At 51.9% G+C, this 20,291-nt stretch overlaps 4 protein-coding genes across 6 annotated transcripts in view; 2 read left to right on the forward strand and 2 right to left on the reverse strand.

The window, feature by feature from the left end:
- Positions 1 to 869, reverse strand: part of C2CD2L (C2CD2 like) — a 34,051-nt gene extending 33,182 nt beyond the window's left edge. Inside the window, exon 1 of the mRNA XM_074851116.1 lies at positions 74 to 869. The gene's annotated coding sequence lies outside the window, so the exon portion shown is untranslated. The remainder of the gene's footprint in view (positions 1 to 73) is intronic.
- Positions 870 to 1,139: 270 nt separating this feature from the next.
- Positions 1,140 to 6,483, forward strand: DPAGT1 (dolichyl-phosphate N-acetylglucosaminephosphotransferase 1). 2 transcript variants are annotated; one of them, XR_012626472.1, is made up of 9 exons: positions 1,140 to 1,468; positions 1,559 to 1,679; positions 1,765 to 1,978; positions 2,521 to 2,667; positions 2,793 to 2,877; positions 3,316 to 3,504; positions 4,155 to 4,242; positions 4,612 to 4,973; positions 5,113 to 5,899. XR_012626472.1 is itself a non-coding variant. In XM_074851117.1 (9 exons), exons 1-9 carry the CDS (start codon positions 1,314 to 1,316, stop codon positions 5,970 to 5,972), a joined length of 1,221 nt encoding a protein of 406 aa, XP_074707218.1. In that variant the 5' UTR covers positions 1,140 to 1,313; the 3' UTR covers positions 5,973 to 6,483. The 2 variants fall into 2 exon arrangements, 1 of the variants encoding a protein (XP_074707218.1); XM_074851117.1 differs by lacking the exon at positions 5,113 to 5,899 and adding an exon at positions 5,907 to 6,483 and having other exon boundaries at positions 4,612 to 4,767.
- A 2,083-nt stretch (positions 6,484 to 8,566) lies between these two features.
- H2AX (H2A.X variant histone) lies at positions 8,567 to 9,354 on the forward strand. The gene has a single exon (XM_074894933.1). The coding sequence runs from the start codon at positions 8,844 to 8,846 to the stop codon at positions 9,270 to 9,272; it is 429 nt and encodes a 142-aa protein (XP_074751034.1). The 5' UTR covers positions 8,567 to 8,843; the 3' UTR covers positions 9,273 to 9,354.
- A 180-nt stretch (positions 9,355 to 9,534) lies between these two features.
- On the reverse strand, positions 9,535 to 20,222 carry HMBS (hydroxymethylbilane synthase). 2 transcript variants are annotated; one of them, XM_074894931.1, is made up of 14 exons: positions 20,106 to 20,222; positions 19,928 to 19,981; positions 18,012 to 18,084; positions 17,282 to 17,331; positions 17,127 to 17,182; positions 15,999 to 16,076; positions 15,613 to 15,690; positions 14,331 to 14,406; positions 13,523 to 13,636; positions 12,964 to 13,002; positions 11,713 to 11,832; positions 11,420 to 11,473; positions 10,768 to 10,854; positions 9,535 to 10,546 (listed from the first exon to the last, which is right to left on the reverse strand). In XM_074894931.1, exons 1-14 carry the CDS (start codon positions 20,127 to 20,129, stop codon positions 10,373 to 10,375), a joined length of 1,077 nt encoding a protein of 358 aa, XP_074751032.1. In that variant the 5' UTR covers positions 20,130 to 20,222; the 3' UTR covers positions 9,535 to 10,372. The 2 variants fall into 2 exon arrangements, with proteins under 2 accessions (XP_074751032.1, XP_074751033.1); XM_074894932.1 differs by lacking the exons at positions 19,928 to 19,981; positions 20,106 to 20,222 and adding an exon at positions 19,664 to 19,915.
- Between the last annotated feature and the right edge of the window lie 69 nt (positions 20,223 to 20,291).

A 20,291-nucleotide genomic window follows, 5' to 3' on the forward strand; every position in this document is an offset into this window, starting at 1 on the left:
GGCCTGGAATCCGAGCGCTCTGCCACGCTCCGGTTAAAATCGCTTTTTCTCGTAACGTCGCGTTCGTTTGTACCGTTTCGCACCCGGCTCCCGGGACACGCCACCGCTCGGGAACCCTCTTCCGTTCGCCTGTTGCCAGCTTGGGCCGCCCTCGCTGCAGAGCGCAGGTCACACGAGGTTTGACCGCCTCTTCTCACCGCGGCCGCGACCCGAGGCAGCCGCGGGGGGCAATTCCTCGCTGTTGGAGCTGCAGGGTCTCCGGCCAACCCTCCCCCCAGCTCCGCGCTGCGGTTTCCTCCCTAGAGCGGTAACACGCGCCGGCCTCAAAAGTTGAGTTAAGGCTCGGTTACAGTTTACAAAGTCGTTTTTGCAGAAGTTCAACAGCTGAGACAGCAGCAGAAGCTCTCAAGGGAGCACAGAAAAGGCCGTCAGAAACCATCTGGGGCCGCTAAACCCCAATTTAAACAGGGGCAGGGCACGGGAAAGCACTTCTGGCTGCTTCCCTCCTCTGGAATGCAACATCCGTGGACAGAAATTGCGTCTATCCTGCCCTGCCCCCCACCCCAAATAAGCGCCTGAGAGTCCAACAGCTGTTGCAGATTTCCTGGCAATGGAGATCTCAAGACAGCCACTTTACTGGGTTTTCCCCACAGCCAAGGAAACGCGTGGCGTGACGAAACCGCCGGCGGCTCCGTTCTTCGCTCTCACGCAACCCACCAGCCCGGTAACCCGGCTCCCCGCCTGGCCGAGCTCGGCGGCTGGCGAGGACCGCGCTGCCCAGAGGTGGGCGGCAGCCGCCCGCCGGCGCCGCTGCCCAGGCTCGGGCAAAACGCGGCGCTGGCCGCACGGGGGGGGGCGGAGGGGCGCCCCCGCGCTGGGCCTTGTCCGCCCCGCGCGGGGGGGGAAGTGACGTCGGAGGGACGGACTACGGCCGACGCGAGGCGAGAGGGGCTCCGGGGCGGCCATGGCAGTTGCGGGCACTGCGGGGCGGAGTCCGCGGCGGGACCGCCGCCGGGCCAGGGCGCGCGCGGCTTCCCGTGCCGAGAGCTTCGTTTGGCGGGGCAGGCGCGGAGCCCAGCAGAGCCCCGGGCCGGGCGGCGGCGCTTGGGCCCGCTCTTCGCGCAGCCCAGAGCGCTCCCGGCCCCGCGCCGGCGGCCGGCTCATGCCAGCACCAAAGATGGCGCCGCCGCGGTCAAGAGGCTGGCGGCAGTCCGCGCATCCGGTGACTCCCCTCTAGCGTCGGTTGGAAACGGGCGGCGGGAGGCGCTCGGCCCCGCTCCGTGCCCTTGGCGGGGGCAGCGCCCGCCGCGGCCATGGCGCCCTGGCCCGCCATGCCCCTGCTCATAAACCTCGGCGGGTCGCTGCTGGGCTTCGCGGCCACGCTCACGCTGATCCCGGCCTTCAAGGACCACTTCCTCGCCGCGCGGCTCTTCGGCGAGGACCTCAACAAGCCCTCGCGGCGGCCCGTGTGAGTAGCACCATCCCGCCGAACCGGGCGCCGCCGGGTCGGACCGGCCCGGGCCCGGCAGGGCTGACTCCCCCCTTACCTTCCTTTCAGCCCCGAAGCGCAGGGCGTGATCAGCGGGGCCGTGTTCCTGATCATCCTCTTCTGCTTCATCCCTGTGCCCTTCCTGACGTGCTTCGTGGAGGAGCAGTGCGCGGCCTTTCCTCACGACGAGGTGAGCCTTGCCTGGCGCTGGCAGCGCGCCGGGCACTGGCAGGCAGCGACCACCGGTAATCGGTGACCTCTTCTCTGTCCTGCAGTTCGTGGAGCTCATCGGTTCGCTCCTCGCCATCTGCTGCATGATCTTCCTGGGCTTTGCAGATGACGTCCTGAACCTGCGCTGGCGCCACAAGCTCCTTCTTCCTACCATGGCTTCCCTCCCGCTGCTCATGGTTTACTTCACCAACTTTGGGAACACGACCATCGTCGTGCCCAAGCCCTTCCGGGTGCTGCTGGGGATGCACTTGGACCTGGGTAAGTTACGACTCGCCAGAAGCCACCGTCCAGGCAGCGAGCGGCCAGTGGAAGGGGTCGCCTGACGGCACTCAGTGCTGCAGAGGGAACAGACAAAGGATTTGCTTAAGTAACCGGTGAGAGGGTGCAACTCTACCCTCTAAATATGAGGCTGGACAGAAGATCCAGAAACACAGCACGCATTCAGCCCTGCGTAGATAGGCACAGCTCCGTTTTCCAGGGTTCTGGCAGCACGGTCGAGCACCAGGTGCGCGCGACACTCAGCTGCCGGCACCAGCGTGACCGAAAGGCAGAAACAGTGCTACGGCCTTCCGCCGTGTCGTGACCATTTCCCGCGGTCGCCGTGTTGTACGTACATGTACACGCGACGGCCGACTCACAGGAGAGGGAATGATTTATTACTAAACTACCACTACCAAAACTCACCAAGATCGCTAGGTAATGGATTGTCGTACAAAGCAGGAGGTTAGAGCTTTGGCAAATTGGACCGGGGCCTGCTTCGCCTACAAATACTAAAGCGCTCGGCTTGCTCTGACCCGCAGGTATCCTCTACTACGTGTACATGGGCATGCTAGCAGTGTTCTGCACTAACGCCATCAACATTCTCGCTGGAATTAATGGAATTGAAGCAGGGCAGTCTCTGGTGATAGCAGCTTCCATTATCGTATTCAACATTGTAGAGTTAAACGGTAAGGAAGATAACATACATGTTGGTGGGTGCAAAAAGCAAAGGGAGATAGAATCCTTGATTTCAACATCTGGTATTACTAAAAATTGATCAGTCCTGTCTTTTTTTTTTTTCTTTCTTCTACAGGGGACTATCGAGATGATCACATTTTTTCTCTCTACTTCATGATTCCCTTTTTTTTTACCACGCTGGGGCTGTTTTACCACAACTGGTAAGAGGATGGACATTCCGAGCTTCTTCAGAAGCATCCTTTCCCTTTCCTTTCTCCTTTTTCAAACAAACAAAACCACTTACCGATGTGCAGATGGGACGCTGGAGTGTAAACAGGCTTCTTGCCGGAACCAAGAGCACGTAGCATCGATGCACCGGTAGCTTTTCTTTTTATTAGAAAATTCCGGTCACGCCGCCTCACCGAAATGCACAGAATGTGCTCCCCCATGTGTCTCGTATTCTCTGCAAATCAGGTGGTGGGTCCCAGTCCCACAGTTCTTAGCATAAATACCGGCAATTGTTTTTACCGTGTAGATCTGCTGCAGTTCCCTCTTAGCCCCTAACCTGCCATGTGGGAACACATTCAGCGGTGATAAAGTCCTTTTCACAGCAACAGTGATCGTGACAGACCTTTGTTTCTCGCCCCTGTGGATTGCAGGTACCCGTCTCGAGCGTTTGTTGGGGACACCTTCTGCTACTTTGCTGGCATGACCTTTGCCGTGGTGGGGATCTTGGGGCACTTCAGCAAAACAATGCTGCTTTTTTTCATCCCGCAAGTGCTCAACTTCCTCTACTCCTTGCCTCAACTCTTCCATGTCATTCCTTGTCCCCGTCACCGGCTGCCGAGGTAATGTACCCGAGTGACCTATAACAGTACCACAGGTTGTACCTTTTATCTCCAGCACCAGCTGAGAAAGGTGGCAGCAGGTGCTCTTTTCAAAAGCCATCGAAGTAAGTCTTATAGTTAAAAGTTAGCCAGCTCGCTCCGCCAGCTACGGTCAAGTCACAGAGTAGAGGTTTCTCAAAGAAGTTAACTCTGCTGATCACCCCACCCCCCAGATACAGAAGAGTGATTTGTAACAATGATGGAACATGATTTCTCTCAGCTACGAGATTGAGAGAAATTGATACAGGCTGCTTTTAATGCTGTGGCAGTAGGATCTGCTAAGATTTCATAGCAGGGGGCATTCTATGGCACTATGCCATATAAGCAATTGCCTCTGCAGATGTTTGTTAGATTCTTCTATTTTATTTTTAAGACTATACAGCTTTATGCATATTTGGGGGGAGGCGGGGGGGAGGAGGAATATCCTCCCGAGTCTGCCCAGTCCCAGGGACTAGGTATTGGTAGCTGTTATTAGGTGTATCAGATTATTCCTGCTTTATCTACCCCTGGATTTCTTTCTCAGCTACTCAGGTAGGGATCTCAGTCTGCTTACATAGGGATCTCTCTGTCTCCTTGCTCTATCTGGACAAAAATTTTAATATTTCTTTTAGGCTCAATCCTAGTACAGGGAAGTTGGAGATGAGCTACTCCAAATTCAAAACGAAGAGCCTCTCTGTCCTAGGAACAAATATTCTGAAGGTAATACCTGGAAAATGTTCAAAACCCTGATCATTTTGGGGCAGCAGTCAAATGGGAGAGCCAACAGGATGGGAGGGAGTGCAGGACAACTGGGTTCACAAGTTATTTCCCGGCTCACATCCATAAGAAAATACTCTGCTTAGTCCATCACCATCCCTCGTGGTCACTCGGTTGTCTTAGTAATCAGTCTTTCAGAATAACGACACGTAGCAGCGTCCACGGACCATCATAAGCTTGTCCTGTCCAGTCTTTTTAGTAAAAGCAGGAGCCAGACTGCAGAGATGGTACGGCAAAAAGGATCTTGATCAAAACCAGCCAGTGAGCACCAAACATACCTGGTGAAATAGTGTGCGATCTTTCTTTCCTCAGGTGGTCAAGATCTTGCACGTAGTAGATGTGAGGAGTGGAACGGATGAAGATGGTGAATACACAGAGTGCAATAATATGACACTTATTAACTTCGTTATAAAGCTGATCGGACCCACCCACGAGCGAAATCTCACTCTCCTGTTGCTACTCATTCAGGTCAGACAAATGGTTCCTCCAGTAGAAAGATGTGCTCTGCAATAGAAACAGATCCAAATCAGTCTCAAGATCATATTTCAGGGTGAAAGGGGGAAGTACCACGCTCTTCACACAAGATGCATTGAGCTGTGGAACTTGAGGCGAAGCGGAGGTTTACACGGCTCAAGGAGGAAACAGATTCCTCCCTCCACCCTGTTCATTGAGAGGTAACGAATACAAAGTCCCTAGGTTAGCTTGAGACGATTTCTGAGGCCCGGACTGTCGGATGCTAGAAAAACATTAGGAAAGCAGAATGCCTCATCACTCTGACCCAATACAGCCTTTTTCCACATTCTTGTTTTTCAGTCCTACCAAATAACAGGGTTCTGGAGTTATCTCCGCCCAGCGGACAAGCGTGGCACGCCGCTTGGCGGTATCTGGAATCTGAGCGGGGTGCAGGAGCACGTTGAAGCAGCTTAGAGCACAAGATACTGCCACTACCTCTATTCAGCACGCGAACTCCTGTGCCTAACATAGCAGAAACGCCACTTTTGGAAAGGCCCGCAATAAAATTCTTTTTTCATATTCAGGTCAAAGATAAGAGATTCTTATTAGAAAAAAGAAGACACTTAGCCAAATTCCCATTCAGAAGGAAGGACGTCCCACAAATGAACCTGGAGACCAAACAGGGCTTAGGCACACTACACTGGGGGGTGGGAGAGGATGGGAAGTACATACCACTTGATCTCGAGCACAGTCACAGCAGAGAAGTCGTGGCAGCACCTTCTCCCAAGGATGCCAGACTCCAGCTTTGACACAAGGTATTTTCCATTACAAACCACAGGGTTTATGTTACAGGCTCCTTCAGAAGGAAAGAGTTGTTCCCAAGCATTCATCTCATCTGCTTGTTCTCATACTGATGTGGCGCATGTGCAGGCGCACGCAGAAATCCCCTGTGGATAGCAACGATTCTCAGAGAAAGAGCTGAGAATGTTGGCTAGACTGCCACCTTTCATCTTTCTATACTTAAAAAACGTAGCCTAAGTGTTGATATTTAGTGAAACGGGGCACGCTGGAAAGCGTAGCAAAACCATCTGGAAAGGAGGAACCTGCCAGCCTGCATTTATAATGTTTGCATTGTCTGTCTGATTTTTACTTAGGTCCTGGGCAGCGCGATTGCATTTTCAATCCGGTACCAACTAGTGCGACTGTTTTATGATGTCTGACTGGGCTGTCGGGAGCAGGGGAAAAAGTTGTGCCTGCCTGTCAGTTCTCTCCAATCACTGACCAAATGATTCAACTGATCTTGCTCCCCCAAGAACCTCAGGACACCTGTCAAAATGCAAGCAACTACTCTGCGTGGGCCAATCTTGAACCATAATCATCTATTTTTTTTGTGCACGGAAGGTTGTCCAATTCTGCTGACACAAAAGATTCACTGCTAGTTGGACATCATCGTTACTGGGAATACCTTTCAGAGGGGAAGTAAATGACCCAAATGTTTCCTCACAGCACTTAAGGAAAGGGGGAAGGATGAAATCTCTATATGTCTAACAAGTATGTTACTGTTCCCCAAGAAAGAAAACAGGAGCTTCAATTTCTGTGAGACTGTATAGCAGAACAAGTAAACCAGAATCCTCTTCTGCCTTCTCCAATCCTGTCTTTGGTCCACGGACATAGAGTGACATGTTATAACCCAAAACTCAGAGTGCTCTGAGAATAAAAGAACTCATGCTACCCTTTCCCCTTCAGTGCTTTGCCTCAAGAATATTAACTCACAGCAAAACTAGGTCACACGATACGTCTCCATGGCTTTCTACCCTGCTAGTGGGCAGGTGATTTCTGTTCCTCCTCTTCCACAGCTACGGGGAACATTCCCACTGAAGGGTGCTTATTTCTGAACACCTTTATTGTCCGCCTTCCTTTATGGAACAGGACACATCTGGAACGGGTTAGCAGAGCAAGGATTGCTGTGTCCTTGCATAACAAGAGCACATCAGTAAAAGCCTTAGATTAGTGTGGAATTAAGACCCTCCAGGCTGCAATTATATTTTCCTCAAATACAAGTTGTTATTTATATAGCAGTATCTGGCACCATAGTTAACCACAGAATTGCTACCTACCTGACAGAAAAACAGGTTAATTGCACGCAATTAACGGGAGTGGAAAGAGAAATAAAGCAACAGCAAAGACAGGGATGCTGAGACACATGAAGCTGTAAGCTGTCGAGTGCAGTAGCTTTATAGATGTGAGGCTGCTACCCCTCCACGCACCCGAGTCCAGCAAGTCGTGAGGCTGGGAATGTATTTGCAGTAAATGCACGTGTCCAGCGACACCACACAGTACTCAAACGTAAATAGGACAAGGAGCTGAATCCTCCTCCTCGCCAGCTGATCAGTTTGGAAGTCTGCTAGCAGAGTATATTAGTATAAACATATACGTGTACATGCACACAAACATGAATCCCTTCAGTAGCTGGCCTTAAACACTCGGTCCATCCAGTAAGTAGCCACCAGATTTCCTGGCACCGGGGCATACGAACGCCCGAGGTTCACGGTACTACTCGTTCTTAGTCAAATCATCTCACCTAGACAGGGAGAGAGAAAATTTAATCTGTCTGCTGGTTTATCCAGACATAGGCCTTCCAGTAGCTAACTGTCAGACGCATGCCTATTTTCTCCAGTAAACTGGCTTAGACCTACCTCCAGTAAGCAACCTGCAGACCCCAATCTCTTCCCATATCTGGTCCCGGATGCCTGGCTCCAAAGCCCGTTACCTGACTCGCTCGTTAGCATGGCTCATTTGCTAGTGATCACACACACCGGCATTCCACCCTAGCCCAGGCCCCCCACCACACACGCTCCAGTGTTCCCGTTTGCTGGTTCTGCATACGTACTGGTCCCTTTGACCTGTGGCCTTATGCCAGTTGCTGGTGCTTAGACCTCCAGACGTACTACACACCCAGGGTAGATAGTCCCCTCACCCTGAAAAAAAAAGTAGAAATGGTATTTAGCAAGACAGGATGGACTGCAGAGATTAAAAAGGCTACCAATCAGCAGTATGTTTACACCCGACCCCCTTCTTCACCCTGCTTGTCTTTCCCTGTTCTCACATTTTTTCCTCCCAGTCCACTTGGACTCCTTCCCTGCCTTTGGTGCTTCCCTTAAACAACCCATACTACATCATCTCACACATTCCCACAGTCCCCTAAAAAGGATCGCACAGTAGGTTCTACACAGCCCCGAAGGCTCTTCCCCCATATGCCACTGTAAGCCCAATACCCCTACGGACGGGGATCCCCCTCAGTCCTCGGGGATCCCGCTCAGCCCCACTCCTCAGAAAGCTCCGTGAGCAGTCCAGGTAGGGTGGCATCACGCCGGTTCGGTCATCAGAGCGCCCCAGCTATTGTCACTCCTCCATCCCTTTGGGTTACCGGGACCAGCCCTTACTCACATAACCTGGGACGTGATGCAGTCAGAGCTCCTTACACAGAACCCATCTTAGCGTCACCACCTGCTGTCAGGACCACCGCTCCTGCGGTCGGTGCTCTGGCTGCCCACGGTGGACGGGAAGCACCAACAGCCGGCTCGTCCCGAGCGCCGCTGGCAGAGGCCCCGGCAGCGGCGTGCCCGGGCCCTCCGCTGCCAGCACAGCGGCCGCAGCTCCCCGCCGGGCAGGCGAGCCCGCCGCAGGGCAAGCGCTGCTGCGGGGGCCAGCGGGGGCGGCCCGAGAGGCGGCGGCGGCGGCGCCCCCTCACCGCACTCCCCTCACACACAACCCCCACACCCCACGCCCCGCCCCCGGCGGCGGCGCGCACCAACCGCCTGAGCGCGGTATGAATTTGGCGCCTTCCCTTCTTATTGGCGGTCTCCGTCGCCAATAGACTCGGGGCAAGCGCGGTGGCGCGGCGCAGGCGACCAGTCAGCCGGAAGCTTCTTCCGCCAGGCGCACCAATAGCGAGGCGCGCCGACGCCGTCCAATGGGCCGGGCCCTACTTGGCGGAAGGTTATAAAAAGGCTGCGTGCGGGGCCTTCCGCCTCACTTCGCCGCAGAGCGCTGGCAGGGAGACGGCGGTGGCCACAGCGTAGCGGGGCGCCATGTCTGGCCGTGGCAAGAGCGGCGGTAAGGCCCGGGCTAAGGCCAAGTCTCGCTCGTCCCGGGCTGGGCTGCAGTTCCCGGTCGGGCGCGTTCACCGGCTGCTGCGGCGCGGGCACTACGCGGAGCGGGTGGGGGCCGGCGCGCCCGTGTACCTGGCGGCCGTGCTGGAGTACCTGACGGCCGAGATCCTGGAGCTGGCGGGCAACGCGGCGCGCGACAACAAGAAGACGCGGATCATCCCGCGGCACCTGCAGCTGGCGGTGCGCAACGACGAGGAGCTCAACAAGCTGCTGGGCGGCGTCACCATCGCGCAGGGCGGCGTCCTACCCAACATCCAGGCCGTGCTGCTGCCCAAGAAGACGGGCGGCGGCGCGGGCCCCACCAAGGCCGGCAAGAAGGGCGGCGGGCAGCAGTCGCAGGAGTACTAGGGCGGGCGGGCGGGCGGGCGCCCCCCGCGCCACACAAAGGCCCTTTTCAGGGCCACCCCCATCGCTCACCGGGAGAGCTGCGATTCACTGGTGGGGGGGGGGGTGGGGGGCGGTAAAGAGGGGCCGCGTCTCTGTCCCGCGCCGGGGCCCGGCCGCTGGGCGGCGCTGCAGGCCCGGGAGCGCGCGGCGACGGCGGGAAGGGCCGGGCCGGGCCGGGCCGGGCCGAGGGGCGGCGCCGCAAGGACGGACACAGACACCGGGGTGCGTCTCATCGACTGTATTCGCCGCCCGCTGCGGTCAGGGGACGTTGCATAGAGAATAAACGATGCTTCCTGCCCACAACGGGACCCCGGGACGGTGCCGTTTCGGTGTTTCTACGAGGCACGGTAACGCAGGAGTCCCACGGAGAGGATGCAACGCAGTACCGGGTGCAAGGAGCCCGTGAGAGGAGGGGGCTGGCGGTTACACAGAAAGACTCGGCAGCCCACACCTGGGCTTCCCGGCGACAGGTTAACATAGATGAAGGCCTGTCCCGGGAGTGGAAATGAGTGGCCGTTTGCTTCCTTCCTCATTTACTACTGGCCCCGTGACAAATTTGCATCCGGTAACTGCAGAGTTAATTTCTTACCTTAACTGAGACCTACGGCACCTGTGCTACTTTACTATTAGGAACCTAAATAGCAGTCTTCAGCGTTCTGCTGAGTGAACAATACTGATGACTCCTGAAAGTATATCAGTACTGTCAGCACAGTACAGCGCTTCAGTACCGTCACAGCCGAGTCTCTGCTTCTAATCTGTAATGAGTGCCTTGTTCCTAAATGGAATAGAGCACTTACAGATTGGGTTTTTAATTTTTTTTTTTTACCTTCCTAATGACAAAAATTGTTCAAAGAACTTCATAGAGACACTGCAGTTTAGAGAAATGCAGAGAGGGATGCAAACCCTCAATGGCATATGCGACTCAGTTAACTTAGTATTTCAAGTTTTTGTGCCCAAGCATCAAAGACCAGTGTGAACATTTAAATAAACCCCTTCCTCCAAAGGAGGACAATAGCATAGCTGCAAAGACTCGCAGCGATCGTGCTGACCACACCACAGGTTTAGCGGGCGTCGTTGAGCTGCCTTGCCACGCTAAGGATATGCTTAGCTCCCTTACTCAGAAGTAAACTAGCTAGTTCAACACCAAGGTTCTCCGCAGCTTCCTGGGCCTGACCAGGGACATTCTTGGCTGTGATGCCAACGTGCTGCACGTCATCATTTGGTCCATCTTCATTCTGCAAATATAAACACCTCAATGTGAGGCAGCGGGAAGGAGCAGGTGCTGAATAGTTTCAGCCACCTGTGAAACAGGGCAAAATCTGTGGTCCGAGGAGCCTCAGGAACAGTGCACTGTTACAGTTTCTAAGGAACCACACCAAAAGTAATACGTTTCAAAAGGCCTAGTTTTGTTATTCAGCCTCAGGTTTGGATTTTGAAGCCATGGGGGTTCACATACCCTTTGGGGATAATTGACACTGGTCTGCATGGTCTCCTTCAGGCTATCAGATCCATCCAGACTGTAGACTGCTCCCGTCAAATACAACTTGGAAAGACAGACAGACAGATGGGATTAATACTGCATTAACAAACAAACAGAAAGCTAACTACCCCTTTTTAAAAAAAGCAACATCTGAAGCTAAGTCTGGAGGGGAACGCTTTTGGAATGCAGAGGGATCAGCAAGAATAGCGGTACAATACAACTATAAGAAAAGAAATTCCTCTTAGGGAAGATGCAACTTCCCAAGGAGAAAGTTGAACTTTTTTCTAACTTCCCACATTCTTAATCACACTCCATCGTGTAAAAACACTGATTTTCTGCGCTCAGACTTTCAGACCTCAGGGCAAGGCTACCTTTAAAGAAGGACACACACACACACGGGTACTTATCGTAAGGGCATTTTCTATATAAGACTGAGCTTCAGTAGCCAGACCCATTCTTGTACCCCTGTCTTGGACACAAACCTGGAAGGCTCGAGTCAGGAGCCTATCTGCCCTAATTGGCTATAAAGGTATCTGCTGGAGTTACCTTCCAGGAAGGATCAGGGAACACGCACACACAGGAATAAGTTTTCAGAAATAATCCCAGATAAATACAAAGTACTCCTCACCTGGCCATCTTTCAGCATCGTGTTGACGGCGACAGGGACGCTACATCCACCCTCCTAAAACAGAAAGCAGCCAACACCAAGGCTCCTACCCAACACATTCAAAGCAGAGGCCTCTGAAAAGTTTAGGCTGCACACAACCCCACCTATTGCTCTTCAGGCCCTTCTCGATTCAGAAGTAATCTCTACTTCGCAATTTTAGGAAAGCGTAACGGATTTCCCATACTACAGTGCCCGGTCAACTATCAGAGCAGTATTTACTGCTGCAGGCAGAAGAGCAAGGATGCCACACCTACCAAACGTTTCATAAAGGCTCTCTCAGCAATGCAGCATAACACGGTGTCTGCATCGTGCAGAGCAGATACCATATTCAGTATCTCTTGGTCTTTGGCACGAACTTCCACTGCTAAGGCACCCTATAGGAAGAAGAAGAAAAAGAAATGCAGCATCATCATCATCATGACCACAATTCCTCAACTTCATACACTCAAGTGTGCACTCAGCATCGGTTACGAAACAGAACTGGGAGGCTTGGATGCCTTTCACACTAAGAGAGCGACGTTTGGAAGGCTACAGAAATGTATTACAAAACAATCGACTGGTTGCAAAGACATCCTATAGCAGCTGCGGTAAAGGGAAGATCAGAACTTACTTCAGCCAAGCGTTCAAGATCACGCTGTCACCTCAAACCATTCTAGAATCTAGCTCAGTTATGACTGCGTATATAGAAACACCCACCCCAACATCCCTTCGTAACGAGAAGGCTGGATAAATCCAAGCTTTCCAAGCTTTTCTCAAGATAAAGATTGAGTGCTAAATGAGTAACGGTGACAAAACAGTTCTTTCCTAAACTGGAAACAAGATTGGGAAAAAGAAGGGGGTGGGGGGGAACCAAACTGCACAGTACCTGACAAACACACGATCAAAATCACTATTTCAGGCTGAATTTGTGGATGTGTCACTTGCACTCACTAATGCATAGGCAGCTCAGGTTTAGCACGTTTGATACCCACTGTGCAACGCTGTGTAAACTCAGCCACACGACCCGCATGGGCTGGAATGGTTTGCCTGCCTAGAAACGAGCATGCTATGAACGTGCTCCAAGGCAGGCCCTTCAGCTCCACCCTAGGGGAGTTACGACACCGACACCGTGTGTAAGAGAGGAGGAGGGAGCGTCACAGGGCGAAGATCCTGCGGTGGCTCCGCACAATTATCCCGGTACAGCGCAGTGCTGACCCTGCCAGAGCCTGCCCCGTATCTGCCACGTCGCCCCAGTGTAGTTGTGCCACACGCTACCTTTACCGTTTACTGTTTTTCCATTGCTGATGGCAATCAGCCCCCACACCACCAGGTAACAGAGCTGACTACCATTCTTCCCGCAAGCTGAGCCTAAAACAGCGTAACGGCCAACAGAAGAGATTGATGTAGTAGTTCTTTGGCAACTGATACACAAGAAGTATCTGGCACAATTAACCACCCTCGACACATTGTACTGCTGCTGGCATTCAATAACCGGTACGGCTGAAGATATAAAAGTTGTAATGTACCTGTCCGACGGCATACAGACAAACTTCGGGGCTTAGGAGCTGGAAGAAAGTAAAGTCAGAGTTAACTCAAGTTGCACCGTTCAGAATATAGGAAGCAAGAGCCAAATTCTACGCTCGTCTCTAACGTAAATCGATTTTGTGCCTGACCAAAGAAATATCGCCTCCCCCTGCCCGTGCCTCAGTGTTTCCACCCCTCAAGTGAGATAATGCACCTTCCTTCACCTGGACCCTGACACTTTGTGAATTAGCTGATCAGAAAAATCTCAGTCACGCACACTGCTGCATCACTAGACACAAGTATTGTGAAGTGCTGGGAGACAATCGGATTACAACCTGCTGTTACTGCACCACAGAAAGCTGACAGTAGAAATTTCCCTATAAAGAAAACAAAAACCACCAAGCCCCAAAAAAAGCATCTTCCCTGAAGCGCATCCAATCACACGCTAATATGGCAACAGACTCAGCAGACCACACGCTCATCCTTGACAGGATGAGGTCTGACAGGCAAGTCATCAACGGTGCAGCAGAGAATGGTACTTTCTGCTTTGCGGCTCCTCACCTGGCCAATGCGGTTCTCCCAGCCCATCCTCTTCAGCCCGGCAGCAGCCAGGATGATGGCACTGAAGTCTTCCTTCTCATCTAGCTTCTTCAAGCGGGTATTTAAATTCCCTCTCTGTAGCAGTCATTAAGCAAGCATAGAAACAGCGGGCAAACAGTCCTGTGACCACTTAACATTCACCTAAGCGTGCTTACAGAATGCACAATATCCAACAGCCTCAAATGAGAGAGTACCGTCCTGAAAGAAGTATTAAATACAGACAATTGTTCCTTGAAATAGAATTTTGCCGAGCATTATGGAATATTAACTCAAGAATGGTCTCTCAAAAGACATGCATGTCATTTAAGTACATTATGAACACCCAACACCAACTCCTTTTGCACAGCAAAGAACTACGTTACTAGGGCTGGAGGAACAGTGCCATGTATCACTAGTTCAGCAGCCCAAATCACATCTGGGGTATCGGGAACCAGTCGGCATTTGGCCACGCCGCTGCGACAAACACATGGCAGGCACTCATCAAGCAGTTTGCCGAACATTCCTGAACACCAAATTCATCTACATCCTGAATCTCAGCTAGATTAAGGCCGGCCCCTTCGCAGCCTCGCGAGAAAGTAGAAGACAGAACAGGCTACGGTATGCTATACACCCCCCCTCAGAACAGGCTGGTGGCAGGCAGCCTTTGAGGAAGCAGTTTGTTCTTGTAGGTCAGGTGGTATAAATCAGCCTTGAACCTAGCTGGCATTAAGTTGTATTTTCCCGTTTGCAGCTTTTTAGCCAGCTCTCACGTTTTGCCAGGAAAGGATACAATATCCCTGAATTCTAACTGAGGGAACTTCTTTTTTAGCTGGGCTGCTCTCCGAAGTGAGCTGGTTCCAACCACACTGTGGGGAAAAGAAAATCAATGAAATCCAGAATACTCCTACACTTATCTCCAGTCAGAGACACGTCAGAACTTTCCAAGAAACAAATGATGACTTTATTTTTATTTTTTAATCGAAATGAAGATCCAAGAACCTGCCAATGATTTATATCTCATTACAAGAAAGAAAACCACTCTTTGAGGTTTAGCATAAAGCCTGTCTGAAGCTAGATGCAGGCAAGCTGCTTCCAAGAAACCCATTTGCAGGAGATGCTTCTGGAGGACAGCCCGTAGCCACCGTCAAGGACTGATGAAACCTCATTTAAAGACCACTCCACTTGTCACAGAAAAAAGACTCGGCTGCCCCAAACTGAACTAGAATAGCCAGACAACTGAAGTTACTAAAATGGAGGCACTTCTTCAGTGATAAAAAGGCTGTGGGAGGAGAACCTTTGGAAACAGTGCATAACTGGAAACCACAGAAAACAGCCAGTCTAGGCAGTAAGCAATTCCTTTCTAGAGATGTATCCCATTGACTTTTCTTGGTACCCTGGAACCTCAACCAGACGTGATTTTCTCGCTATCCAGATGCGCAGAACCATGAGTCTACATTTGTGTCACAGCTACTTTGTTTCTTTTAGTTTAACATAGATCCAAAAAAAGTCTTTCTAATAGTTACCTTAATCTGAGTCATTTCACTCAGCTGACTCAGACAAAAGACTCCAATAGCCTCTATGAAAAGGCAGGTAATTCAAAACTGAGAAACCGCTCATGGTCTCAGCAGAACCATAAGCAAGTGATGTCAAAGAAACAGTGAAAAAATTGGAACTGGCTGGGTGAGAACAGGAGCACAGTTCAGGCGAACGCAAGCTAAAATACTGCGCCGGACACACTGTCTGCATCATATGCGTTCCCCCGCAGTAAGCACAATACAGAGGAGCAGGAATTCACCCTGGAGACTGTGACAAGGGAGGGTTCTAATGAGTAAACATTGCAACTCAAGGGTGGCTTGAGAGATCCAGCCTCACTCGGCGCATGGCACTCCCACAAGACAGAGTTGCTCTTTTCAGTGAGCGGCTTTGGCGTAAAGTCTATGCAAAGCTAATGGAAGGCAGCATAAAACCACTACAGGATAAAGCGAGGAGCTCACTGACTTGCTGCCGGGAAGCATTAACCAACTCCTCCCTTCCATTTTTACACCTGTCTTCCCCTTCCTCTCCCCACTCACCTCTTTTCAGGAAGGAGGCTCAGAGTTTTCCCACAGTTTTTGGGATGAAAGACAACAGCATCAAGTGGATTTTCCCTTCTGCAAAATAATGCAAGTGCAGAATGGCTGACACATCGTTTAAGCTTATCAGTTCTGCTATTGGTCCCCAGAGGAACCCCCTCTGGCTCCAAAATACCCATCATCATTGTAATAGCAAGAATTTCCAGCAAACCTGGTGGCTATGGTGCACTAGGACAGCTGTAGTGTTTCCGCTGTTCCAGAGATTCATCAGAGGGCGGTCCAACTTTGAACATCTCAAAGGACCTAAGCTGCCTTTGCTTTCCTACCACTACCACCTCTGTAAAATGCAAGTCCCTCAGAGAATCAAGCCCCACGTTCACACTTACTTGCAGACGGCACCGATGGTAAAGCCAGGAGGAAGAGAAGTTGGCAGGTCCTTCAAGGAGTGCACCACAAGGTCAACTCTGAAAATGAAAGGACAGTAGTCACTGAACAGGTGGCTGAGCTTAGAGGCTCAAAGAAGCGTGAATCCACCCTGGTAATTAATTTGGAGAAAAGGGAGGAATTTCCAGATTTTATAGCTGGAATTACTATGGAATTCTAGTGTTACTGCAGAAAAGCCACTTCCCCTTTCTTGCTCTCTTTTCCCACCTGTAAAATTAAGACAATGCCTTCCTCCCAGCAGCAATGCAAGACAGGTTGAATGAGACACCGGAGATGTTAACACAGAGACACTCATCATACCGATATGCAGCTGTTACGCTTCAAACTGAAAGTAATAGCTAGCCAAAGTAAAAGCTATCTGCTTTGTTACAAGGCAAATGAACATCACTGGAAATGCCTGGGTCTCCAGTATTTTTTCACCAACTTGACTTGGAAATGCAGTATCATGTGCCTACAGGTCAGAAATGCAGAGAATATCTTTGGTTTTAAGCCCACTTTCACTAAGGCATAGGCACCACTGAAACCTTCCTCAGAATACTGAAAAAGAAAAAAATACCAAAAAAAAAAAAAGTACTAATCTCTCTCTGTTCCAGCAGGAGACTGAACCAAGTTTTTCTGCAGAAAGAAGTTACCCAGAAAGCAGCACAACTTGCCCATGCCCAATTCTCCTGCATATTTAGCATGCAAATACACTAAGAAATGTTAACATGATAACACTAAATACGTTGTGCAATATGTTAACACCACTAAGCAAAGTATTTTTAAAAGAACATACTTGTAAGCAGGAATTAGTTTAAATTGCATCCTCTCTGATGTACACATAACACTGAAATCACAGGAGAAAAAACGCCTAACTGGGGCAGAACAAGCGACACAACCACTCCACTTCAAAATACGTGGCCTAAGCCCAGGGTAGAGAGGGGAAAAAGACAATGATTTATCGGAGGTTTTCTTTCTTAGCCAGAGAGGTACCAGAACAGAAGGAAACTAGATCACATATGCAGCAAGCCAAAAGATGTCCAAAGAGCACCACAAATGCCAGAGGAGGAAGAGAAGCAATGAGCTCTTACTCATTTCTTTCAAGTGCATTTTCCAGCTCTTTGGTGAAGAGGCTCTTCTCCCCGATCTACACATAAATGGAGGAACACGAATCACACAAGAAACATCTGCAAATATATCATCAAATACAGTTACTTCTCATGTAGAGGAAGATGAGATCCTTTACCTTGGAAAGCGCTGTGTCCAAGATCTTGTCTCCAGTCGTTGACATGGCAACTGCTCAGAGAGAGAGAGCACATGTAAACGTAAGGCTTGCTCAGAGCACCTAGGCCTAGACTGGAAACATCTACTTGACACGTAACGAGCAGTACAGAGCCACAGGCTACTGTGTGAACACAGACTCAGGATGGCTGTAAGAGCAGCTCACTTGTCTCTAGAAGGGACTCTAGAGACACAAGTGAAATTGAGACCTCCCTCACTGTTCTCAAAAACGGAGCGAGGGAAAACAGGGCAGGTTTTTGGAAGAGCTGACCCGATGGAAACGGCCACGGTCTTTCTCTGGAGTGCCAGTACACAGGTACTCAGCAGTTCTCTTCAGGCTGGGCTCCCATTATTCCTGCTGAACACCTCAAGCCCCATACAGGAAAAGGTCCCTAATGCACAGTGGGGTGCAGCCAGAGCGATATTAGGCTCTGGTATGGAGCAACATAATGCCGTCCGCATGACCCACTCAGAGCTTCAGTCATCAAGAGCTTATGAAATCCATCTTTGTCCCCTGAAAGAAACCAGCAGCAGTTGCTCAGCCACACAACCTGACTGATTTCAGATGGCAGTCTTAGATAAGCAGGGTCGAACGCTCCTCCTCGTGACAGCACGCTACACACACCTCTTGCACACAGAGATAAGCAGCTGGCTCCTGCTGCCACCCACCCCAGGGCAGCATCCAAAGAACTTACCTATCTCAAAACGGAGATTGGGGTATAGCTCACGGAGCATCTCGACTACGCTGTCGGTCTGAATCCGGGCCAGCTGCAACGAAGCAGAAAGCAAAGCCCTAAACAAAGAGCATGTCGTCCATACAGTAGCTAGAGAGTTTCTTCAACAGTCGGGCACGTGTGACCGCTACATTCTCTAAATAAAACGCATTAGAAATAAGTAGCTCCAAGTAAAATCGCTCATCTGTACCAGCTCCTTGAACCATGTGAACTCATATCACGACCAGAACGTTTCACTGAAGAACTTATTTTATCAACTAAGCGGCAGAATAACATCGCCCCCTGTCCCATGCCATTGCGATCCAAGCACTGACAAGGCAAAGCAAAGAATTTACAGAGTTAGGAAGAGCGACTAGAGCAGAAGCCTACACATCAGGATTCGCACACTCCGCTTCCAGCTTTGTTATTAAGATCATTAGCTGTCCCCCAGTCAGAAATTCCATTTCTCTAAACCACCTTAGCACCTTTATTCATAGACAGCATTTACCTACCTAACTTTGAGCCACCCAGTTTGACCTCTGTGGAACATGACTGATGGAAGATACCTGCTCATCGGCAGGTGGGCAGAAAGGTAAGCAAAACCACCCTCCTGTTGCTCAGTGACCAAAGAACAAGTCACACTACATGCTGGGTACCCTCTGCTTTTTCTAAGAGTACAAATTTTAGCAATACTGAAAGTTTTGGGAGAGGCTGGTGGGATTTCACCGTGCTACTGGGAAAATCTATAGTTACTGGCAAGTATGAGTGAGTTACCCTCTGTAAGATCAGAGTTCTATTTAGAGCTTCTACGGGGGGGGGGGGGGGGGAAGGTAACAGCTCAGGTCTGCACACACAGCAGGCAACAGATCTTAAAGGAGTGAAGTTCAGGAAGAACATTGCATAAGAACAGCAGAAGCAAGTAAAATAAAAACAGAATTACACTAGCAGAGAATCATTCCACGCACACAAGCGGCAGCAGACTCAAGCATCAGCGGGTGAGTTTCAGCTTTTCTCCCACTGATGAGCTGTGTAGCCTGGGGCAATTAACTTTATTCTCAGGACTGCAGTTTCCCTACATGTAAAACGAGCATAAGTAGCTGCTTCCCTTGGTAAAGCGTCACAAGAGCCTCAGGTTAGAAAAAAGAGGTAGGATGCATGCACGGGTAGGTCCCTTACCCTGACGCTAAGCGAAATGCTTTCTTAAAAGTATAGAACCCTTCCTAGAGCCTGCTACCAGAATGAAAAAGATTATCTCCGAACAAAGGCTGAAGGACGTTACCTATCTCCCTTTGCGAGTTTGCTCCTCCCTGCTGCAAGCAGCTGGCAAGAGATACCCGCTGTATCTCTCCACGTCCCTTGCCTGTCCTTTGTGGGGGCTGAAGCCGTTACCCGCTGGGGCTTTTTAGATGGGACGTGGGGGTTTTTCCCGCCTTCCTACAAGAGCTGCACAAGCCTTGCAAGGCAAAAGGTCGGCAGCAAGATCCCGGTTGTCCCGGAGGGCACTCGCGCCCTCATCCTCCGCCCCCGCGCAAAGGCAGCGCCCTTCCGAGCCGACCGTCGCCCGGACCCCATAGAAAGTGTTTTCCGAACTCCTTCTAGGAGCCCAAGAAAGGAGCCAGAACGCGCGAACGCACCCTCGCAGTGGGCTCTCCCGGAGGGAGCTCCGCTCTCCTCTGCCGCCTGGAAGGAGGAGAGCCAGCAGCACCTGCGGTGCCAGGCTCCCTCCCCCGCTTCGGCGCTCGCCGACTCCTTCGTGACTCGAACGTGGCTCCCGGGACGCGGAACCGCCGGGACGAACGCCCCGGCTCCCAGGCAGCGCCGCGCGGCGTCCCCGCCGGCTCCCCGCCCCGCCGCGGGCGCTGGGGACGGCAGCCCGCTCCGGCCCCGGCGCTGCCTACCTGGCTCCGACGAGTGCCCACGCGGATCGCTCTGCCGCCCACGCCGTTCTCGCCCTGCGGCAACAACCGGGTCAGCGCCCGCCCGCTGCTCCGCCGATCCCGCAGCTGCCCGCCGGCCTCCCCCACCCCGGTCCCGGTCCCGGTCCCGGCCCCAGCCCCCCGCGAGCCCCCGACTCACGGCGACCGCGCCCGGCTCGGCCATGACACCGCCTGGTCCTCAGCGATCCCCGCACTGCCCTATGGCACCGCCCCGCCGCCCACGTCACTTCCGGCCGGCCACGTGACCGGCGCCCGCCGGTACGGGCCGCGGCGCCGAAGCCGCCCCCCGCCCCGCCCCGCCCCGCCCCGCCTGGACGCTGGGCGG

Source organism: Strix uralensis, chromosome 26, assembly GCF_047716275.1.
Source record: "Strix uralensis isolate ZFMK-TIS-50842 chromosome 26, bStrUra1, whole genome shotgun sequence".
NCBI lineage: Eukaryota > Metazoa > Chordata > Aves > Strigiformes > Strigidae > Strix > Strix uralensis.